The 20683-nt window shown below is 44.9% G+C and overlaps 1 protein-coding gene across 6 annotated transcripts in view; it reads left to right on the top strand.

Annotated features, from left to right (window-relative positions):
• LOC106589909 (ribosome-binding protein 1) overlaps positions 1 to 20683 on the top strand; it is a 36537-nt gene that overhangs the window by 4383 nt on the left and 11471 nt on the right. For 4 of the 6 annotated variants that reach the window (XM_082970583.1, XM_082970584.1, XM_082970586.1 and 1 more), the window contains exons 2-21: positions 3448 to 3576; positions 3798 to 3896; positions 4666 to 5158; positions 9640 to 9791; positions 10264 to 10386; positions 10733 to 10885; positions 11047 to 11165; positions 11756 to 11909; positions 16506 to 16623; positions 16936 to 17117; positions 17566 to 17700; positions 18049 to 18086; positions 18199 to 18313; positions 18603 to 18640; positions 19073 to 19157; positions 19363 to 19403; positions 19586 to 19721; positions 19937 to 20026; positions 20303 to 20395; positions 20512 to 20583. In XM_082970583.1, the coding sequence (XP_082826709.1) occupies positions 3475 to 3576; positions 3798 to 3896; positions 4666 to 5158; positions 9640 to 9791; positions 10264 to 10386; positions 10733 to 10885; positions 11047 to 11165; positions 11756 to 11909; positions 16506 to 16623; positions 16936 to 17117; positions 17566 to 17700; positions 18049 to 18086; positions 18199 to 18313; positions 18603 to 18640; positions 19073 to 19157; positions 19363 to 19403; positions 19586 to 19721; positions 19937 to 20026; positions 20303 to 20395; positions 20512 to 20583 (2538 nt within the window). In that variant the 5' untranslated portion in view covers positions 3448 to 3474. Of the gene's footprint in view, positions 1 to 3447; positions 3577 to 3797; positions 3897 to 4665; positions 5159 to 9639; positions 9792 to 10263; positions 10387 to 10732; positions 10886 to 11046; positions 11166 to 11755; positions 11910 to 16505; positions 16624 to 16935; positions 17118 to 17486; positions 17522 to 17565; positions 17701 to 18048; positions 18087 to 18198; positions 18314 to 18602; positions 18641 to 19072; positions 19158 to 19362; positions 19404 to 19585; positions 19722 to 19936; positions 20027 to 20302; positions 20396 to 20511; positions 20584 to 20683 lie in introns of all 6 variants that reach the window. The other 2 variants (XM_082970588.1, XM_082970587.1) reach the window with 2 other exon arrangements.

The following is a 20683-nucleotide window of genomic DNA, read 5'->3' as shown; positions in this document are numbered from 1 at the left end:
TCATATACCTTTGACTATTGGATGTTCTTATAGGCACTTTAGTATTGCCAGTGTAACAGTATAGCTTCCGTCCCTCTCCTCGCTCCTACCTGGGCTCGAACCAGGAACACATTAACAGCCACCCTCGAAGCAGCGTTACCCATTCAGAGCAAGGGGAACAACTACTCCAAGTCTCAGAGCGAGTGACGTTTGAAACGCTATTAGCGCGCACCCCGCTAACTAGCTAGCCATTTCACATCGGTTACATCAGCCTAATCTTGGGAGTTGATAGGCTTGAAGTCATAAACAGCGCAATGCTTGAAGCACAGCAAAGAGCTGCTGGCAAAACGCACGAAAGTGCTGTTTGAATGAACGCTTACGAGCCTGCTGCTGCCTACCACCGCTCAGTCAGACTGCTCTATCAAATCATAGACTTAATTATAACATAACACACAGAAATACGAGCCTTAGCTCATTAATATGGTCGAATCCGGAAACTATCATCTCGAAAACAAAACGTTTTTCCTGTCAGTGAAATACGGAACCGTTACGTATTTTATCAAACGGGTCGCATCCCTAAGTCTAAATATTCCTGTTACATTGCACAACCTTATGTCATAATTACGTAAAATTCTGGCAAATTAGTTCGCAACGAGCCAGGCGGCCCAAACTGTTGCATATATCCTGACTGCGTGCAATGAACGCAAGAGAAATGACACAATTTCACCTGGTTAATATTGCCTGCTATCCTGGATTTCTTTTAGCTAAATATGCAGGTTTAAAAATATATACTTCTGTGTATTGATTTTAAGGCATTGATGTTTATGGTTGGGTACAGTCGTACAACGATTTTGCTTTTTTTTCGAAAAATGCGCTTTTGTTAAATCATCCCCGTTTGGCGAAGTCGGCTGTCTTTGTTAGGAAGAAATAGTCTTCACAGTTTGCAACGAGCCAGGCGGCCCAAACTGCTGCATATACCCTGACTCTGTTTGCAAGAGAAGTGACACATTTTCCCTAGTTAAAAGAAATTCATGTTAGCAGGCAATATTAACAACATATGCAGGTTTAAAAATATATACTTCTGCATTGATTTTAAGAAAGGCATTGATATTTATGGTTAGGTACACGTTGGAGCAACGTGTACCTAAGCGATTATATGCAACGCAGGACAGGCTAGATAACTACACATGGTTGATGATATTACTAGTTTAACTAGTGATTATGATTGATTGTTTTTTATAAGTTTAATGCTAGCTAGCAACTTACCTTGGCTTCTTACTGCATTCGCGTAACAGGCAGGCTCCTCGTGGAGTGCAATGTAATGCAGGTGGTTAGAGCGTTGGACTAGTTAACCATAAGGTTGCAAGATTGAATCCCCGAGCTGACCAGGTAAAAATCTGTCGTTCTGCCCCTGAACAAGGCAGTTAACCCACTGTTCCTAGGCCGTCATTGAAAATAAGAATGTGTTCTTAACTGACTTGCCTAGTTAAATAACGGTGTTAATTATTTTTTTTTTTTAAATCGGCCAAATCGGCGTCCAAAAATACCGATTTCCGATTGCTATGAAAACTTGAAATCGGCCCTAATTAATTGGCCATTCCGATTAATCGGTCGACCTCTACTAGCCACAAGCTGTTGTCTCCCTTACTGTCAGGCAAACGGTATTGAGGTCTGATGCCAACAGGCTCCGAGACAGTTTCTATCTACAAGCCATCAAGACTGCTGAACGCTTGAACTGGACTGAACACCTGTTCTGATTCTCCGCACCTTAGCACTCACCCACACTCACATACATTCATGCTACAACTGCTGCTACCAGACTCTTATTAAATTCGGAAAGTATTCAGACCCATTTGACTTCTTCCAAATTTTGTTGCGTTACAGCCTTATTCTAAAATTGATGAGGGGGAAAAAACTAATTTAATCAATCTACACAATACCCCATAATGACAAAGCAAAAACAGATTTTTAGAAATTTTAGCAAATGTATACAAAATTTAAACGGATCACATTTACATGTTTATTTATGTAACCAGGTAGGCCAGTTGAGAAGAAGTTCTCATTTTCAACTGCGACCTGGTCAAGATAAAGCAAAGCAGTGTGACGCAAACAACAACACAGTTACACATGGAATAAACAAACATACAGTCAATAGCACAATAAGGTTTATATTCAGTGTGTGCAAATGAGGTAAGACAACGGTTGTAAGGCAATAAATAGGCCATAGTGGCGAAATAATTACAATTTAGCAATTAAACACTGGAGTGATAGTAGAGATACTGGGGTGCAGAGAATTGAATTGAACCCTGTGGCACCCCCAGAGACTGCCAGAGGTCCGGACAACAGGCCCTCCGATTTGACACACAGAACTCTATCTGAGAAGTAGTTGGTGAACCAGGCAAGGCAGTCATTTGATAAACCAAGGCTGTTGAGTCTGCTGATAAGAATGTGGTGATTGACAGAGTCGAAAGCCTTGACCAGGTCGATGAATACAGCTGCATAGTATTGTCTCTTATCGATGGCGGTTATGATGTCATTTAGGACCTTGAGCGTGGCTGAGGTGCACCCATGACCAGCTCGGAAACCAGATTGCATAGCGGAGAAGGTACGGTGGGATTCGAAATGACCGCGGCAGCTTTCCAATCTTTAGGGATCTCGGACGATACGAAAGAGCGGTTGAACAGGCTAGTAATAGGGGTTGCAACAACTGCGGTGGATAATTGTAGAAAGAGAGGGTCCAGATTGTCTAGCCTGGCTGATTTGTAGGTATTCAGACACTTTACTCAGTAATTTGTTGAAGCACCTGTGGCAGTGATTACAGCCTTGAGTCTTGGGTATGACTCTACAAGCTTGGAACACCTGTATTTGGGGAGTTTCTAACATTATTCTCTGCAGATCCTCTCAAGCTCTGTCAGGTTGGATAGGGAGTGTCGCTGAACAGCTATTTTCAGGTCTCTCCAGAGATGTTAAATCGGGTTCAAGTCCCGGCTCTGGCTGGGCCACTCAAGGACATTCAGAGACTTGTCCCGAAGCCACTCCTGCATTGTCTTGCCTGTGTGCTTAGGGTCGTTGTCCTGTTGGAAGGTGAACCTTCGTCACAGTCTGAGGTCCTGAGCACTCTGGAGCAGGTTTTAATCAAGGATCTCTCTGTACTTTGCTCCGTTCATCTTTCCCTTGATCCTGACTAGTCTCCCAGTCCCTGCCGCTGAAAAACATCCCCACAGCATGATGCTGCACCTGAGCTCAATTTCAAGTCTCGTAGCAAAGGGTCTGAATACTTATTTACATAAGGTATTTCTGTTTTATATTTGTAATAGATTTACTAACATTTCTTTTTAGAGTCTTTGGTATAACTTGTCCAGAGATCGAACCCCCAACCTTCCGATTTCAGGGTGGACACACTAACCACAAGGCCACTGGTTAAATACAATTCTGATTTAATTTCTGTTTTTCTCCTCCATCCAACAGGACAGCTAACCTGTCATAGTGGTCATCATGGATCTGTATGACCCTCAGACGCTAGGCATCATGGTATTTGGAGGCTTCATGGTCATCTCAGCCCTCGGTATCGTTCTGGTCTCCACCTTCTCCATGAAGGTAGCCTAACTGTTGTTGTTAATGTAATAAATGTATGCCATTTTAGCCTACGCTTTTATCCAAAGCGACTTATTCATGCATGTATAATTTATTTTTATGGGTGGTCCCATCGGGAATGGAACCCACAACGCTGGTATTGCAAGCATCATTCTCTACTAACTGTTGTTGGTGTGATAATGTCTAAATGTGAACTGTTATATGTTGTCTCCTTCTCCATGAAGGAGACCTCATATGAGGAGGCCCTGGCCAAGCAGCGTAGAGAGCTGGGTAAGACGGCGCCTCCGGGACAGCTGACCAAGAAGGACAAGAAGAAGGAGAAGGTAAGGCGAGATCAAACGCACCTCTACCCAAATGTTACTCTAGCTCTGTGTGCGTTGTCCCAGTATCTGTGTGTTAGAGACGTCGACGAGGAGTATGACATACACGCTCTAACACCCAGGAAGCGCCGATTCAAACTCCCACTAGACGGCTCTGTGAGTGTTAGAATGTCAAAATACGTTTTTTTTTACTCACCAAATATTGAGTTTCGCTGAGCATCTATTTTTATTTACACCCGTTACGTCCGGTACATATTAACAAAAACGGTCTAAATAAAAAAAAATTATGTAGAAGCAAACAAAAAAATGCCTGTTCAGCAGGTCAACAGTAATGAGTGATTTACATTGGATCGCAGGTCTGAAATCTAACCACTCAATAGTGTCAATAGCACCTCGTTGTGGCTGCTGGGGTTCATGCTACACCACTGCTTATAAAACTATAACTTAATGATGTGTCAAATAAATCATCTCTAGCTCAGGACTCCAGCTGTGTATTTGTTTTGCTAGCTAAGGTGGCTAGATGTCAAGATCAGTCTTCTTGGTTACAGCAGAGACATTCAACCCCTTCCTGGATGAAGATCAACTTTATTATTATTATTTTATTTTTAAGAAGTAGCGCCTCTTGTGTGCACTTCCGGTAATACCGTATACCCCACTATGCTACAGAAACGGTATGCCGGTATGAACATCTGTGTTTGAGTACACATACTGTAGCACATTGTGATTTGTATTATACATGTTCTAAATGAAATGTTTTCTTATTATCATTAAGGCGTCTGAGAAGAAGAACCGGGGTAAAAAGGAACACAAGCCCAATGGGAAGCTTCCAGAATTAGAACTAGAGGATATCCCAGTGGCCGAGCCTGAACTAGCCCCTGAACCTACCTCTACCCCTGCTCCCGAACCTGCCCCTGAACCTACCCCTGCTCCCGAACCAACCCCTGCTCCAGCTCCCCCCGCTGTAGAGGCCTCCCCTGCTCCAAAGAAGAAAGAGAAGAAGAAGATGGCTAAGATTGAGCCAGCCCTGGCTGCTCCTGCCCCAGCCCCCATGGCCCCCTCCAAGCCCACCCCTGCCGCAGCCCCTGCCGCAGCAGCCCCCATGGCCCCCTCCAAGCCCGCCCCAGTCCTGGAGGCTGTCACCAAGGAGGTCCCTGTGATGGCAGTGCCCCCGGTGGGCTCCCAGCGGACTGCAGCCAAGGCTCAGGAGACCAAGGCACATGACCTTTCCAAGAAGAAGGCGTCCTCCAAGAAGAAAACGGAGTCTGGTAAGGAAGTTTGCCTATTTTCAATCATTTTACATCCTAGTTATTTTGTCCGATAACTAGAGCAGCACAACTGTTGATAATACAGCATGTGTAGGTTCCATTTCTAACTAGTAGGCTATTGGATTAAGATAAATATTTCTCAATTTTTGGAATGGATTGGAAATTAAATATTTATTTACTCTGTTAGTGTTTATCTAGGATTATAAACTGGGTGGTTAGAGCAGTCTAATTGTTTAAAGCCTACATGTATAGTATTTTTTTTTAAATTGTTTAGTCTGTCTTTCGGATGGGATGTTAAACGGGTGTCCTGACTCTCTGTGGTCACTAAACGATCCCATGGCACTTATCGTAAGAGTAGGGGTCTTAACCCCGTTGTCCTGGATAAATTCCCAATCTGGCCCTCATACCATCACGGCCACCTAATCATCCCCAGTTTACAATTGGCTAATTCATCCCCCCCCCTCCTCTCCCCTGTAACTATTCCCCAGGTCGTTGCTGTAAATGAGAATGTGTTCTCAGTCAACTTACCTACTTAAATAAAATATAAATGCACCATTTTAAAAATTGTTCAGGCTCTGTAAGTTGTACATTTCAAGATACCGTTCTTCTTTCTGTGGGTCATGTTGTGGGACAGACGGATGGACAGTCAGACGGACACAGGGATTAACTGCTAGCCAGGATGTTACAAAATATCTCTTTGTTTGAACGGATGGACATGGTTGTCTAGGCAGGAACTACTTTAGCCATAACACAAACACTACTGAAGTACTCTCTATGGGGCTTTTCCTTCTAGACTTTTCCCCCACCCCAGGATATCGCCCGTGTTTCATCTTAATGCTCTGGTGGGATTGTCTTTCCATCAGGAGTGTGACACTAATGACTTGTGACGAGCAGAATCAACACACTCGGTCATTCAAGACGGTTACTTTGTGAGAAGTTAAAATTCAGTTAGCCATTGCTATGTAAAAGCAGAGGGTTATAGAACAAAGCAGGATCAATGCGTTAGCCAGATAATTTCTCTAAATATTCTGAAATAACATTTTTATTTTGTAGAAATATATAAGCTTGAAATGGGCGTGGTCTAATTGACTGAACAACCAAAAAACACATTAAGTTTAGATTTCTTCATGAAACAGAAAATCAACAGTTTATTTCTGGCTTTATCGTCGATCCTGCTTTGAAATGTACCCCTCTGGTCCGCTGGAGCCATGGCCCAGTGAGACACGGGTGCCGACCCATGTAGATAGAAACAGAAAAGTCTGAGCCTTTTGGATAAAGCACTGGGGTAAATCCTCAGTGTAAATGTGCCACTACTGCAACGATGACAAACTGTGTGTGTGTGTGTGTGTGTGTGCGTGCGTGCACCCTTGTCAGTTGACACAGCCTCTCAGTAACCCAGATAGTAGGCTGTTTCTCTGGTTTCCAGAGGGCCGTCTGTCTGGTGCCACTCTGCCCCAACGACCACTCAGCCTGGGGTACAGCTGCCCAGTTCCCACTCCCGCCCTGCCCAGAGGCATGGGAGTTTACCCACAATCTTTTGATCAAATCAAACTTTATTTGCCACACGCCCCCGAATACAACAAGTGTAGACTTTACCGTGAAATGCTTACTTACAAGCCCTTAACTAACAGTGCAGTTCAAGAAGAAAATATTTACCAAGTAGGCTAAAATAGAAAGTAATACAATAAGAATAACAATAAAGAGGGTATATACAGGGGGTACCGAGTCAGTGTGCGGGGGTACAGGCTAGTTGAGGTAATCTGTAGGTGGGGGCGAAGTGACTATGCATAGGTAACAAACAGCGAGTAGCAGCAGTGTACAAGAGGGGGGAGTCAATGTAAATTGTCCGGTAGCGATTTTTATGAATTGTTCAGCAGTCTTATGGCTATGGGGTAGAAGCTGTTGAGGAGCCTTTTGGTCCTAGACTTGGCGCTCCGGTACTGCTTGCCGTGCGGTGGTAGTACGATTGAGATTGCATCATCTGTTGGGGCGGTATGCGAATTGGAGTGGATCTAGGGTGTCCGGGATGCTGTTGATGTGAGCCCTGACCAGCCTTTCAAAGCACTTCATGGCTAATGACATGAATGCCACTGGGCGGTAATCATTTAGGCAGGTTACCTTTGCTTCCTTGGGCACAGGGACTATGTTGGTCTGCTTGAAACATGTAGGTATTACAGACTCGGTCAGGAAGAGGTTGAAAATGTCAGTGAAGACACTTGACAGTTGGTCCGCGCATGCTTTGAGTACACGTCCTGGTAATACGTCTGGCCCAGCGGCTTTGAATGTTGACCTGTTTTAAAGGTTTTGTTCACATCTGCTACCGAGAGCGTTATCACACAGTCATCCAGAACAGCTGGTGCTCTCGTGCATGCTTCAGTGTTGCTTGCCTCGAAGCGAGCATAAGGGGAATTTAGCTTATCTGGTAGGCTCTTCTGGGTGAGCATTTTATTCTTTGCGTATGGCCTTATAGAGTTGGTTGAGAGCGGTCTTAGTGCCAGCATCGGTCTGTGGTGGTAAATAGACGGCTACGAATAATACAAATGAGAACTCTCTTAATTGATAGTGTGGTCGACTGCTTATCATGAGATGCTCTACCTCAGGCTAGCAATACCTTGAGACTTTAATATTAGACATCGCGCACCAGCTGTTATTGACAAAGACACACACCTCCACCCCTCGTCTTACCAGAGGTAGCGTCTCTGTTCTGCTGGTGCATGGAAAATCCCGCCAGCTCTATATTGTCCGTTTCTTCATTCAGCCATGTCTCGGTGAAACATAAGATGTTGCAGTTTTTAATGTCCCGTTGGTAGGACAATCTTAATAGTAGGTCATCAATTTCATTTTCCAATGATTGCACGTTAGCAAGGAGAACGGAAGGCATTGGGAGTTTATTCGCTCGCCTCCGGCTTCTCAAAAGGATCCCCGCTCTGCGTACCCTTTTCTGGCATCTTTTCTTTACGCAAAAGGCGTGGATCTGGGCCTGTTCCAGTGAAAGCATGATATCCTTCTCGTCGGACTCGTTAAAGGAAAAAGTTTCTTCTAGTCCGTGTTGTGTAATCACTTTTCTGATGTCCCGAAGTTATTTTTGGTCATAAGAGACGGTAGCAGCAACGTTATGTACACAATAAGTTACACAACGCAACAAAAAAAATAACAAAATTGCACAATTGTTTGGGAGAATGTAAAATGTCAGCCATGTTCTTCGGCGCCGTCTTTTTCGATTAGGCAGACATATTAAGCATATTAGACGTTTACTATTACACATGTTTTGCCTTTTATCTCTCAAACATCCCACAGAGACAACTTAGTTCTGTAAAATATGAGTCAAACTGAATAAAATACCCATGGCTGCACACTAGTGCTGTGAAGGTAATGGAATTATGGATGACTGTTATTGATGAGACAAATGACCGCGCTCACACTTTTAATCCTTCCTGAGTGGATGTGGTGCTGTTGCATGGAGGTAGGCGTTGCCTAGGCAACCAAAGACTTGTTTGCTACAACACCTTGCATGTGTCTGCAAGGAGTAACAAAGTCAGTTTCATCACGTAAAGAGTCCATGTTACCCTGGAAACGGGTCAACTGCTTGAATGCACGGCCGACCCGTCTTCAGTCAGCTGTTCTTTATTTATTTTTTTTATAAACAGTTATGACAATTAATTTATTTTAATGACGATCTTCATCCATAATTGTTGGTTGCAAGATTATACAGCGATTGTGCCAGCCCTACTGCCTAACCCAGCTCTAGCCTCCCCTGTTACTTAGCCTGCAGGAAGTTCCCTCCCCTGTTACTTAGCCTGCAGGAAGTTCCCTCCCTTTGTTACTTAGCCTGCAGGAAGTTCCCTCCCTTGTTACTTAGCCTGCAGGAAGTTCCCTCCCTTGTTACTTAGCCTGCAGGAAGTTCCCTCCCTTGTTACTTAGCCTGCAGGAAGTGCCCTCCCTTGTTACTTAGCCTGCAGGAAGTGCCCTCCCTTGTTACTTAGCCTGCAGGAAGAGCCCTCCCTTGTTACTTAGCCTGCAGGAAGTGCCCTCCCTTGTTACTTAGCCTGCAGGAACTGCCCTCCCTTGTTACTTAGCCTGCAGGAAGTTCCCTCCCCTGTTACTTAGCCTGCAGGAAGTTCTCTCCCGTTACTAACCCAGCTCTAGTCTGCCGGCAGTTTGAGAACCCAAACTCTTAACAAAGGCAGACCTATCAAGACGGTACGATTATTCCACATGACCTTTCACCCCTCACCTTACCACAGACACTTTGGTGAGAGCTTTTCCCAGTAGGAAAATGAGGATTGATGTGTTTTCTGTCAGGTCTGTCTTCATTGTTTGATGACGTAGGCCTACTGTGTGTTTCATTGGTGTAATGGTATGTGATCATGTTTCCCTCTTCCCTCAGCTATAGCAGCTGACTTGTAAGAACATTTGTCCCCCCTTTTTTTTTTTCTCACTCCCCTTTTTTTTTCTCTCTTTTGTGCTCTCTCGCTCTGTAGTGTTGGACTCTGGTCTGGATTCCCCCCTGTTCCTTCCCTACAAGGCCCTGGTCTCAACCGTTAGCAGTATGGTCTTCAGTCAGGGAGAGGCCCAGCGCCTCCTAGAGATCCTCTCTGACAAGGCTGGCATCAGACAAGACACCTGGCACATGGTAGGACCGTGGGTGGGGTGGGAGATTATATGACCCGGGATGGGAGATACCACTGTGGGGTGGGAGGGGGGGTTGAGTAATGTCAGGCTTGGAGTGGTGGGTAGGTAATCCGGCAGGGCACATGGTACAATCCGTTGGGGACTGGGAGACGTCATTCGAAGGGGTTGGTGCGGGGGTGGTTTGGGACGGGACAAACCACTGTGTTGGCGGCAGGTAGCCTAACGGTTAAGAGCGTTGGGCCAGTAACTGAAAGGTTGCTGGTTCAAATCCATGAGCCGACTAGATTTTTAAATCTGTCTACCCTTGAGTAAGACACTTAACCTTAATTTCTCCTGTTAGTCGCTCTGGATAAGAGCGTCTGCTAAATGACTAAAATACTGTTTAAATGCCTGAGAGGGGGGGGGGGGGGTCAGACTCAGACGCACTACAGATGCTGATGTTTATGGTGACGTTGTGTGTGTGTGGTAATCAGGCTACTCAGAAGGGCGACCCAGTGGCTGTGTTGAAGAAACAGTTGGAGGAGAATCAGAAACAGCTCACTACTCAGCAGGAGGATGCTTCTGCAGCCAAGAACAGACTCCGGGAACTCAGCAGGGTAACACACACACACACACACACACTGAGCAAGAGGACACCACAACAGCCAAGAACAGACTCCGGGAACTCAGCAGGGTAACACACACACACACACACACACACACACACTGAGCAAGAGGACACCACAACAGCCAAGAACAGACTCTGAGAACTCAGCAGGGTAACAGACACACACCAAGGTAAAACACATGTTGAGAATATCTCTGAAAGAACACTTATTAACCACATACAATAGAACTCCCCATGAATGAGTTGGACCATTGTTTACCTCAGTCTTTCTCTAGGAGCTCACGGTCTCTCTAGGAGCGGTTTGATGGTGTGTTGTGTGTCTCTCCTCGCTATAGGAGCTCTCTGCTGAGAAGTCCAAGGTGGCCAGTGTGGAGACCAGGCTGAGTTCCCAGCTCTCGTCCAGGGAGCAGGAGATGATCGCCCTGCAGGCTCGTATGCAGGCCTCCTACCAGGACCACGTAGCCCAGACACAGAAACTCAACGCCAAGGTACTAATGTACATGAGAATAGTAGAATACAGGCCTCTGTCCCTGTCGGCCTTTGTGACTTTCTCTCAATTGAATTAAATGTGCTTTATTGGATTTAAATGAATTATGCAAAGGTTGCCAGAGCATTCAAAAACTAAGTCAAAAGTTAAATCCCCTCTCAGGTCCTCAGTCTTCAGGAGCAGTTGGAGTCTGGTCCCACTGCCCAGCTGGCTCGTCTGCAGCAGGAGAACTCTATTCTCAGAGACGCCCTGAACCAGGCCACAAGCCAGGCAGAAAGCAAGTAGGTACTTCTCATACCCTAACCAGGCCACAAGCCAGGCAGAAAGCAAGTAGGTGTCTATTCCTACCCTAACCAGGCCACAAGCCAGGCAGAGGGCAAGTAGGTGTCTTCTCCTACCCTAACCAGGCCACAAGCCAGGCAGAAAGCAAGTAGGTGTCTTCTTCTACCCTAACCAGGCCACAAGCCAGGCAGAGGGCAAGTAGGTGTCTTCTCCTACCCTAACCCCTAACCAGGCCAAGCCAGGCAGAGCGCAAGTAGGTCTCTGCTTCTACCCTAACCCCTAACCAGGCCACAAGCCAGGCAGAGAGCAAGTAGGTATCTTCTCCTACCCTAACCAGGCCACAAGCCAGGCAGAGAGCAAGTAGGTCTCTGCTTCTACCATAACCCCTGAACTAGGCCACCAGCCAGGCAGCAAATGGGTGGCTCCCCCTGTCCTTTGTCCCAGCCCCCTTAACGTTTTAGTATTTGCCACTAAGAAGAAAACATTTGAGAATAAACCATAATCTGGTGTTTTGAGAGTGTAAATGGAACTGCAGATCAAATGCATTATAGTCCTGCTAGAGGACTCAAATGTGACTGTCTCTCCTCAGACAGAATGCAGAGCTGGCCAAGCTGAGACAGGACTGTGCCAAACTGACCAAGGAGCTGGGAGAGAAGAGTGTAAGCCTTCAGACTGATGAGATCATCAGGACTGGACTGGAAGCTAAGGTGTCTTCTGTAGAGAAACAACTGTCTTCACTACAGGTAGGACTGGAGCGAGCACACACACATGGTCAGACTGATGACTACATCTGTCTCTCAACCCTTATCTACTGGCTGGTTCCTCCCTCTAAAGCCTTATCTATTGGTTGGTCGGACCAGCCAATAGAGCCTGGTCCCCTTCACCCCTCTAAAGCGCCGGTGATTGGGGGCTGGATCTCTGATGGGTTTGTAATCACAGAGCTGTGTGTTGGACTGGAATGCAACCACACAATAATGGGGCTGGCTGCTGGCTGTAAGGGAATGCCTTTGTCTCTCGGCACCAGATGGAATGTGTGCTACGTGCCCAAGCAAGGCAGTACTCCATTCTGAATATGCTGTCTGCAAAATGGCCGCCATCTAGTCTGACTGTATGTATACTGTACATCAGACTGTTTGCTATATGGAATCTACTATGGTTACTACTACGGTTACTGCTACAGTTCCTATATGGGGTCAATTTCACACCATATGTATTGAATTCAAAATAAAATTAATCGTGAACATAAAGAATATAGTTGAGAATCTAAACATATTTTTGAGGACGGGTGAAATAATGGCTGTTGAAATCAAAAACCAAACAATTGAAAGCAAAATGTAGAGAATTGTAAACAAAAAGACATCAAAAGCAAAACCCCAAGACTTTTTTAAGCAAATAATTTTAAAGCGAGAGCAAAACTCTGACGACAAATCTTATTGAGTACATTTTGCCTACACTCTTGCCTGCATGTACTACCTTTTGCTTTCACTGCCAGTCCTTTCGATTGAAAGTTTTGGCATTATTTTCCCGTGGAGGGCGGGCTTTAGAGGGAGGCGTAGACAATGAGTCTCCATTGGTCCGCTAGTTTTGGAGTGACGTTCATCTTAACCCAATCAATGAACATGATAGACAGGCTTTTTTTTCTATTGCCTACTTATGTAGACGGTCTGACATCACCATTATGTGCCAAATCTTCCCCCATGTGCCCGCATGTTCTCGACATGGCGAACCAGTTACCAACACCTGCGCTGAACGTTGTGCAACAGGTAATTCATATGTTTACCTAGGTAGTTAGAAGGGTCAGAGCCAGTGATGCATCAAATCAATTGATTGGGTTAAGCCAAACCGTCACTCCAAAACTAGCGGACCAATGGAAACTCATTGTCTACGCCTCCCTCTAAACCCCTCTATAGTCTACTTGGTAAATAAGAAAAATATTTACCAAGGAGACTATAATAAAAGTAACACAATAAGAATAAGAATAACGAGGCTATGTACATGGGGCACCCGTACCGAGTCAGTGTGTTGAGGTCATTTGTACATGTAGGTGGGGGTGAAGTGACTATGCGTAGATAAAGAGTAGCAGCAGTGTACAAAAGGGGGGGGGGGATGTAAATTATCCCGTGGTGATTTAATTTATTGTTCAGCAGTCTTATGGCTTGGGGGGGGGGGGGGGGGTAGAAGCTGTTGAGCCTTTTGGTCCTAGACTTGGCGCTCCGGTACCGCTTGCCGTGCGGTAGCAGAGAAAACAGTCTACAACTTGGGTGACTGGAGTCTCTGACAATTTTATGGGCTTTCCTCTGACACCGCCTAGTATATACAGTTGAAGTGGGAAGTTTACATACACTTAGGTTGGAGACATTAAAATGTGTTTTTCAACCACTACACATGTCTTGTTAACAAACTTTAGTTTTGGCAAGTCTGTTAAGACATCTATTTTGTGCATGACACAAGTCATTTTTCCAACAATTGTTTACAGACAGATTATTTCACTTATAATTCACTGTATTTCAATTCCAGTAGGTCAGAAGTTTACATGCACTAAGTTGACTGTGCCTTTTTAAACAGCTTGGAAAATTCCAGAAAATGTCATCTCTTTAGAAGCTTCTGATAGGCTAATTGGCATCATTTGAGTCAATTGGAGGTGTACCTGTGGATGTATTTCAAGGCCTACCTTCAAACTCAGTGCCTCTTTGCTTGACATCATGGGAAAATCAAAAGAAATCAGCCAAGACCTCAGAAAGAAATTGTAGACCTCCACAAGTCTGATTCATCCTTGAGCGCAATTTCCAAACGCCTGAATGTACCACGTTCATCTGTACCAACAATAGTACGCAAGTATAAACGCCATGGGACCACGCAGCCATCACACCGCTCAGGAAGGTGACGCGTTGATATCGACATAAACTGAAAGACCGCTCGGCAAGGAAGAAGCGACTGCTCCAAAACCGCCATAAAACCAGACTACGGTTTGCAGCTGGGGACAAAGATCCCAAACATTCTTCCGAAGTTGTGGCAAAATGGCTTAAGGACAAAGTCAAGGTATTGGAGTGGCCATCACAAAGCCCTGACTTCAATCCCATAGAAAATTTGTGGGCAGAACTGAAAAAGCATGTGTGTGTGTGCAAGGAGGCCTACAAACCTGACTCAGTTACACCAGCTCTGTCAGCTCTGCTTCTGGGTGAGCGTTTTATTCGCTCGCCTACGGATTCTCAAAGGCTGCCCGATCTGTGTCTTTTTAGCACACAAAAGGTGTGGATCTGGGCCTGTTCCAGTGAAAGCATGATATCCTTCTCGTCGGCCACGTTAAAGGAAAAAGTTTCTTCCAGTCCGCAGTGAGTAATCGCTTTTCTGATGTCCAGAAGTTATTTTTTTGGTCATAAGAGACGGCAGCAACAACATTATGTATAAAAAATAAGTTAAGCAAAAAACTAACAAAATAGCACAATTGGTTGGGAGAATGTAAAACGTCAGTCATGTTCTTCGGCGCCATCTTTTGAGGTCTTATTTTCGTTTACAATTCTATACATTTAGCTTTCAATTATTTGTTTTTTGATTTCAACATCCATTATTTCACCCGTCCTCAAATGTTTACATTCTCAACTTTATTTTTCATGTTCACGATTTATTTCATTTTGAATTCAATACATATGGTGTGAAATTGACCACCTTGCTGCTAAGGCTGCTGCTAAGGCTGCTGCTAAGGCTGCTGCTAAGGCTGCTGCTAAGGCTGCTGCTAAGGCTGCTGCTAAGGCTGCTGCTAAGGCTGCTGCTAAGGCTGCTGCTAAGGCTGCTGCTAAGGCTGCTGCTAAGGCTCGTACAGCAGGGTCAGTTAACTTTACCCCATTTTTGACATTTGCACCTGCCTGACCTGCACAGAGTTTAAAACGCTAGCTCACCCAGCTGTGTTTAGTACATAAGCTACATCCTAATGCAAGGGGGAGCAAATTACAGCCCATGGGCTGTATCCGGCCCGCTGGGCACTTCAGTCCGGCACCCGAGACATTAAAAAAAAAGTTTTCTTACCCCTTTTTTTCCCCTCCCCAATTTTGTGGTATCCAATTGGTAGTTAGTCTTGTCCCACTACTGCAACTCCGGTATGGACTCGGGCGTGGCGAAGGTCGAGAGCCGTGCATCCTCCGAAACACAACCCATCCAAGCCGCACTGCTTCTTGACACAATGCACGCTTAACCCGGAAGCCAGCCGCACCAATGTGTCAGAGGAAACACGGTGCACCTGGTGACCGTGTCAGCGTGCACTGCGCCCGGGCCCTCAACAGGAGTTGCTAGTGTGCGATGGGACAAGGAAATCCCGTCCTGCCAAACCCTCTCCTAACCCGGACGACGCTGGGCCAATTGTGCGCCCGCCTCATGGGTCTCCCAATCATGGCCAGCTGTGAAACAGCCTGGGATCGAACCTGGGTCTGTAGTGACGACTCAAACACTGCGATGCAGCGCCTTAGACCGCTGCGCCACTCTGGAGGCCCCCGCAAATTGATTTTAACAAACAATTGGTCCCCTAAAAAATGCAGCTCCCCAATGTGGCCCTAAAGCCAAAAATGTGCCCTCCCCTGTCCTAATGGGATCACACCCAGCTGTGTTTAGTACATTAGCTACTTCCTAATGGAATGCTGTTTATCATGGGATCACACCCAGCTGTGTTTAGTACATTAGCTACTTCCTAATGGAATGCTGTTTATCATGGGATCACACCCAGCTGTGTTTAGTACATTAGCTACATCCTAATGGAATGCTGATTATCATAATGTGTGGAGTGAGCCGGTCTTTTACTTGACGGTCAAGACTTAATGTTTAATCATTTTAACTATGATCTCTTGTACCAGCCCTGAAGTTTATCATCAGAATGTTATGTAATTAAAGGGCCTATTAGTGAATTTATACACTCCAAGCCCTTTACGCCTTGCCAATATCCTTATCCGTCTGTTTTGTGCTCGCTCTGTTTTATAGTTCCTACTAACTCTGTAGCTGGACAGTGTAGTAGAGATATTACATTTATCCTCAACTGCCCTCTGGTGGTGAGTAAGGTGCACACCCTCCTTCCATAATCAAGCCGGCCATGCAGATACAGTAGCGAGACCATAACATGTAGAGACTCAGTCGGTACAGATTGGCAACACCAAGGTATTCGATTCCCACTGGGACCCACCCGTATGTAAAAATGTATTCACGCGTGACTAAGTTGGTTTGGATCAGATTTTCAGCTAAAATGGCATAAGATGGATGGATGTCATAACTTACCCTGAGCACGCCGTATCACAGAATACTATCTGCAGTGTGACAGCATGCTCAGGGTATTACAGAATACTATCTATGTCTATCAGGCCAGTCATGCTGAGAGTGAACAGGAGCTGCAGAGGAGGCTGGAGGAGGTCAGTGAGGAGTTGAGGACTTCTCAGAGGAATCTGGAAAAAGCCCAGCAGGATGCTACCACCCTCTCAGGTAAAGTATTATTCACGTTTCGGCCATGTTTCTTCAAATTCCAGTGGGCTTACTTAGCGAAAGTGCTCCATTTGAAATCCACGTAAACTCGTGCTGAAACTTAGCTCAAGTTTGACCTTAAAAATGTACTTGGATGATTTAATAAACTGACCAACGGAACAAATCAGAGTACTTATAGTCATGTTATTTTTCACTGGCGATCTTCACCTACATTTTTTTTTTTAATTCTTTAAAATTGCAGGTGAATAAGGTCTTTTTGACTATTGATTAAACAATGTTGATAGTTTGTAGCACTGTCTGCTATCCCTCCAGATCTCCAGGTCCATCTGGGCAGTGTAGAGGATGATCTGAAGGAACGTGGGGCCCAGGTGGTATCCCTCACAGCCCAGCTGGAGCAGACTGAGCTGGAGAAGGGACAGCTGGAGGACCAGGTGGGATCCATTAATGTTCTTCTCGAGGCCAGTCCGAACAGAGACGAGAATGAGGACTTAGAGGTGAGTTATCAGATCAGATAATATTATATTATGGTTTAGGTAGGAGCCTAGACTGCTCCCGACCAGCACTTGCACACTGAGCGAGCCAGTCCTTAGTAGTGCTAGAGAGGTTTAAAACCCATAGACTCAACATGCATTTACTTCCTGTAAACATCCGTGATGAAGACTCAGAGCACCGTCAATGAGAGTGGCAAATTCATTCAAAGTATTTGCAGGAAGTAATCACAAGTGGAGTGTCTGTCTCCAAACCTCTCTGGTGCTAGTAGGCATTATCTTGTTCCGAGATGGAATGGTGGTGGAATCCATGTTATCGACTGTTCTTTTTGATCCACTTCTAAAGTTTGTTTATGTTTTTTTTTTTTTTTGTAGGCTAACTGCACTGAGTTGGAACGACTAAAGATCAGGTACTTTCTGATCTGTCCCTCGTAATTCTCTCTCTCTTATATAGATGTGGAGTTGGTCTTTTCTCAACAACACCAATCATTTCTCTTCCAGTCTTCAAGACCGAGACATTCAGCTGGCGTCACTCCAAGAGGAGCTGAAGCAGCTCAAAGAAATGAAACAGGAGGCAGCTATAACTGCCGTAAGTATCTCAACTCTCAGACCGTCTCTGTTCTGTTGTCACTGTGCTAGTGGGATGGCCATGAACTTTGGCTAGCTGAATCGGTTATTTCTCTATTGAGTCACTAGCTGAATCGGTTATTTCTCTATTGAGTCACTAGCTGAATCGGTTATTTCTCTATTGAGTCACTAGCTGAATCGGTTATTTCTCTATTGAGTCACTAGCTGTTTAAAATATTTACATGTACTTATTTAGACATGTCTAGGCAGAATTGTATCCATTGGAAAGAGCCCTCTTGTTTCCAAAGAAGGGTATTGAGAAAACTGTAGATTTTGTCTTTCTAATGATCTTCTCACTCCGTCGCGACAGGAGGTCACTACAGCTGAGACCGAGCAGGCACCTAACAGGTACGTCTCCCTCTACCTGTTTAAATTATCCATTTTGATTCAGTCACCAGCTTTGTTTAATTCTGCTATTACGTACCGGAACATTCTCATATGTATCTCCTTTTTATTTTAGTGAGGACAGAAGCCTGGTGACATCCCTTCAGGAAGAACTGAAGCAGCTTAAAGAAGAGATGGAGCAACTACTAAACTCTCCCGTAGCTCCCCAAAGTTTTATTGAGCTAAAAGCGGTACATTTCTATATTTACACGAACAGTTTTTCCATTATGAATATTGACATTTTCTCATGGTTAACTTGGGTTGACATATAGCCTAGTGGTTAGAGAAGTGAGTCTGAAAAAATATATCTGGCAACCAAAGGGTTGCTTATATCAAATCCTAGATGCCTTTGCCTGCCGTTATGTCCTTGAGCAAGGCACTTTTACCTTCCCACCACAACTGCTCCATGGCGGGTTTGGGATAAAGCAGACCAATAAAGTCATCTTAATGTTGAAACTATTTTTTTTTTTTTTACACCAGGCTGATGTCTCAGGAGAGACTGACCAGCTACTCAATGGGTATGTTATCATTTTATTGATGCCTTGTTCCAGGGAAATACATTTACCAGGGGACAGAACAGTGACTTGTTCCAGGGAAATACATTTTACCAGGCGACACGACAGTGACTTGTTCCAGGGAAATACATTTACCAGGGGACAGAACAGTGACTTGTTCCAGGGAAATACATTTACCAGGCGACAGGACAGGACAGTGACTTGTTCCACGGGAAATAGGTTTACCAGGCGACAGGACAGGACAGTGACTTGTTCCACGGGAAATAGGTTTACCAGGCGACAGGACAGTGACTTGTTCCACGGGAAATAGGTTTACCAGGCGACAGGACAGTGACTTGTGCTCAACTGTACAAAAAAAGATCAATTCAATACAGCTCTATTACAGTAAAACACGCCATTGTCTAACGCTGGTTAACCATGTGCCTTTCCATCCAGTCTGGAGAAGAGTGAGAGCCAGGAAGCATCGCTGGAAGGGATGCAACTCAAAGAAAAATCTCAACAGTCCCAGAGCAGCACTACTGTACGTGCCCCTTTCCTCTCCTACAAGTCACCTTAGACTGATCCCAGGCCTGTTTGTGCTGTATAGGCAACTCCTGTTGGCGTTTGGTATGACAATGACCATAGGATTTGGCAAGACAGCATAAACAGATCTGGGACCAGGCTATAGTTTCTCTGCTTGTTTAGCAACATGATCTGTATCAGTGAATGATCTGTTTTGGTTTCAGCAGTCTGACAACACAGCAGAACTGGCTGCGCTACAAACCAGGTACATGGAATGTTACTCATCACCAAACCCACTTATTTTAAATTGTTCTTTCCCTCATGGAATATCAAATCAAAGTGGCTATACACTTTACAGTAAAACAATACAAATGAAGCAATATGGGATTTTGGCTCTTCTATAGAAAAAGGAAACTAAACCGTTTCTGTCCTTTGGTTCTTCGTTAGTCTGGCAGAGAGAGAAGCTATGATGAAATCACTACAAGAGGAGCTAAGGGAAGCCAGGGACCAATCACAGAAGGTACAGGAGATCCTTGCTCAGGTCCAGCAGAGCCAAGAGTCCCAGCAGAGCACAGAGCTGCCGGTAAGACTGAGCCATAATAATGTTAAATTATTATTGATTAGTCTGGTCTGACAGAAGTCATGGTTATGTAGTATGTTAATAATGTATAATGCAGTCTATGTAGTGTCTGGTTTTTACCCTTTACCTGTAAGCCAGAGCGCCAAAGACAAATCTAACATTTTAATAAAATGTAATGGACTTTCTTATTGGTTCTGTCTGTGGTGTTTTGATTCCAGGAGCTGTTGGAGAAACTGAAGGAGGCAGAGGACAGCCATGGAACACTGCAGGCACAGTGTGACCAGTACAGGACAGTCCTGGCTGAAACGGTAAGGACTTACACTGATACAACATGCCCAATTGGTCTACCATCACCTGCATCTCTAAATAAACTAGAAATTTGGCTTACAGACTTTTTACAACAAAAGACAATAGCGTGTTTGATTGAGAGAGACCGAGGTGTGGATGGGAAATAGATGTGCTGAATTTATCACCCAACGCCTGCATCGATAAAGATGTGAAACAAAACCTCCTCCTTGCATAAAAACACAAGCGTGAGAGAGCGAGTTGTGGTCTACATGTCATGGATTTGTCTCCCTCCACAGGAAGGAATGTTGACGAACCTTCAGAAGAGTGTTGAGGAGGAGGAGCTGGTGTGGAAGTCCAAGATGGCCGACTCTGAGGACCAGTTGAAAAAGGTGAAGAAGCAGTGTTTTTTTTAAAATGTTTATATCTCCTCTCTTCTGTAATCCTTGGGCATGGCTGTACAATTGTCTCTCTGTGGCCCTGTTCTAAACCTCTCTACTCACACTAGGCCCTAGAACAAGTGCACACTCTGGAGGAGACTGCAGAAAGCTTGAAGACAGGAAACCAAAGCATAGAACAGGTATAATAAATGAATTAATATCCACCTGAAGGGGTTTATCATAATGCTCTGTCTGATGGATGTTTTAATATCAGGTCCAGTGTAGTGACTGTCTGATGGA

Source organism: Salmo salar, chromosome 28, assembly GCF_965601325.2.
Source record: "Salmo salar chromosome 28, fSalSal1, whole genome shotgun sequence".
Classification (NCBI taxonomy): Eukaryota; Metazoa; Chordata; class Actinopteri; order Salmoniformes; family Salmonidae; genus Salmo; species Salmo salar.
The sequence above is the reverse complement of the archived record's forward strand: the minus strand, read 5'-3'. Positions and strand labels throughout refer to the sequence as shown.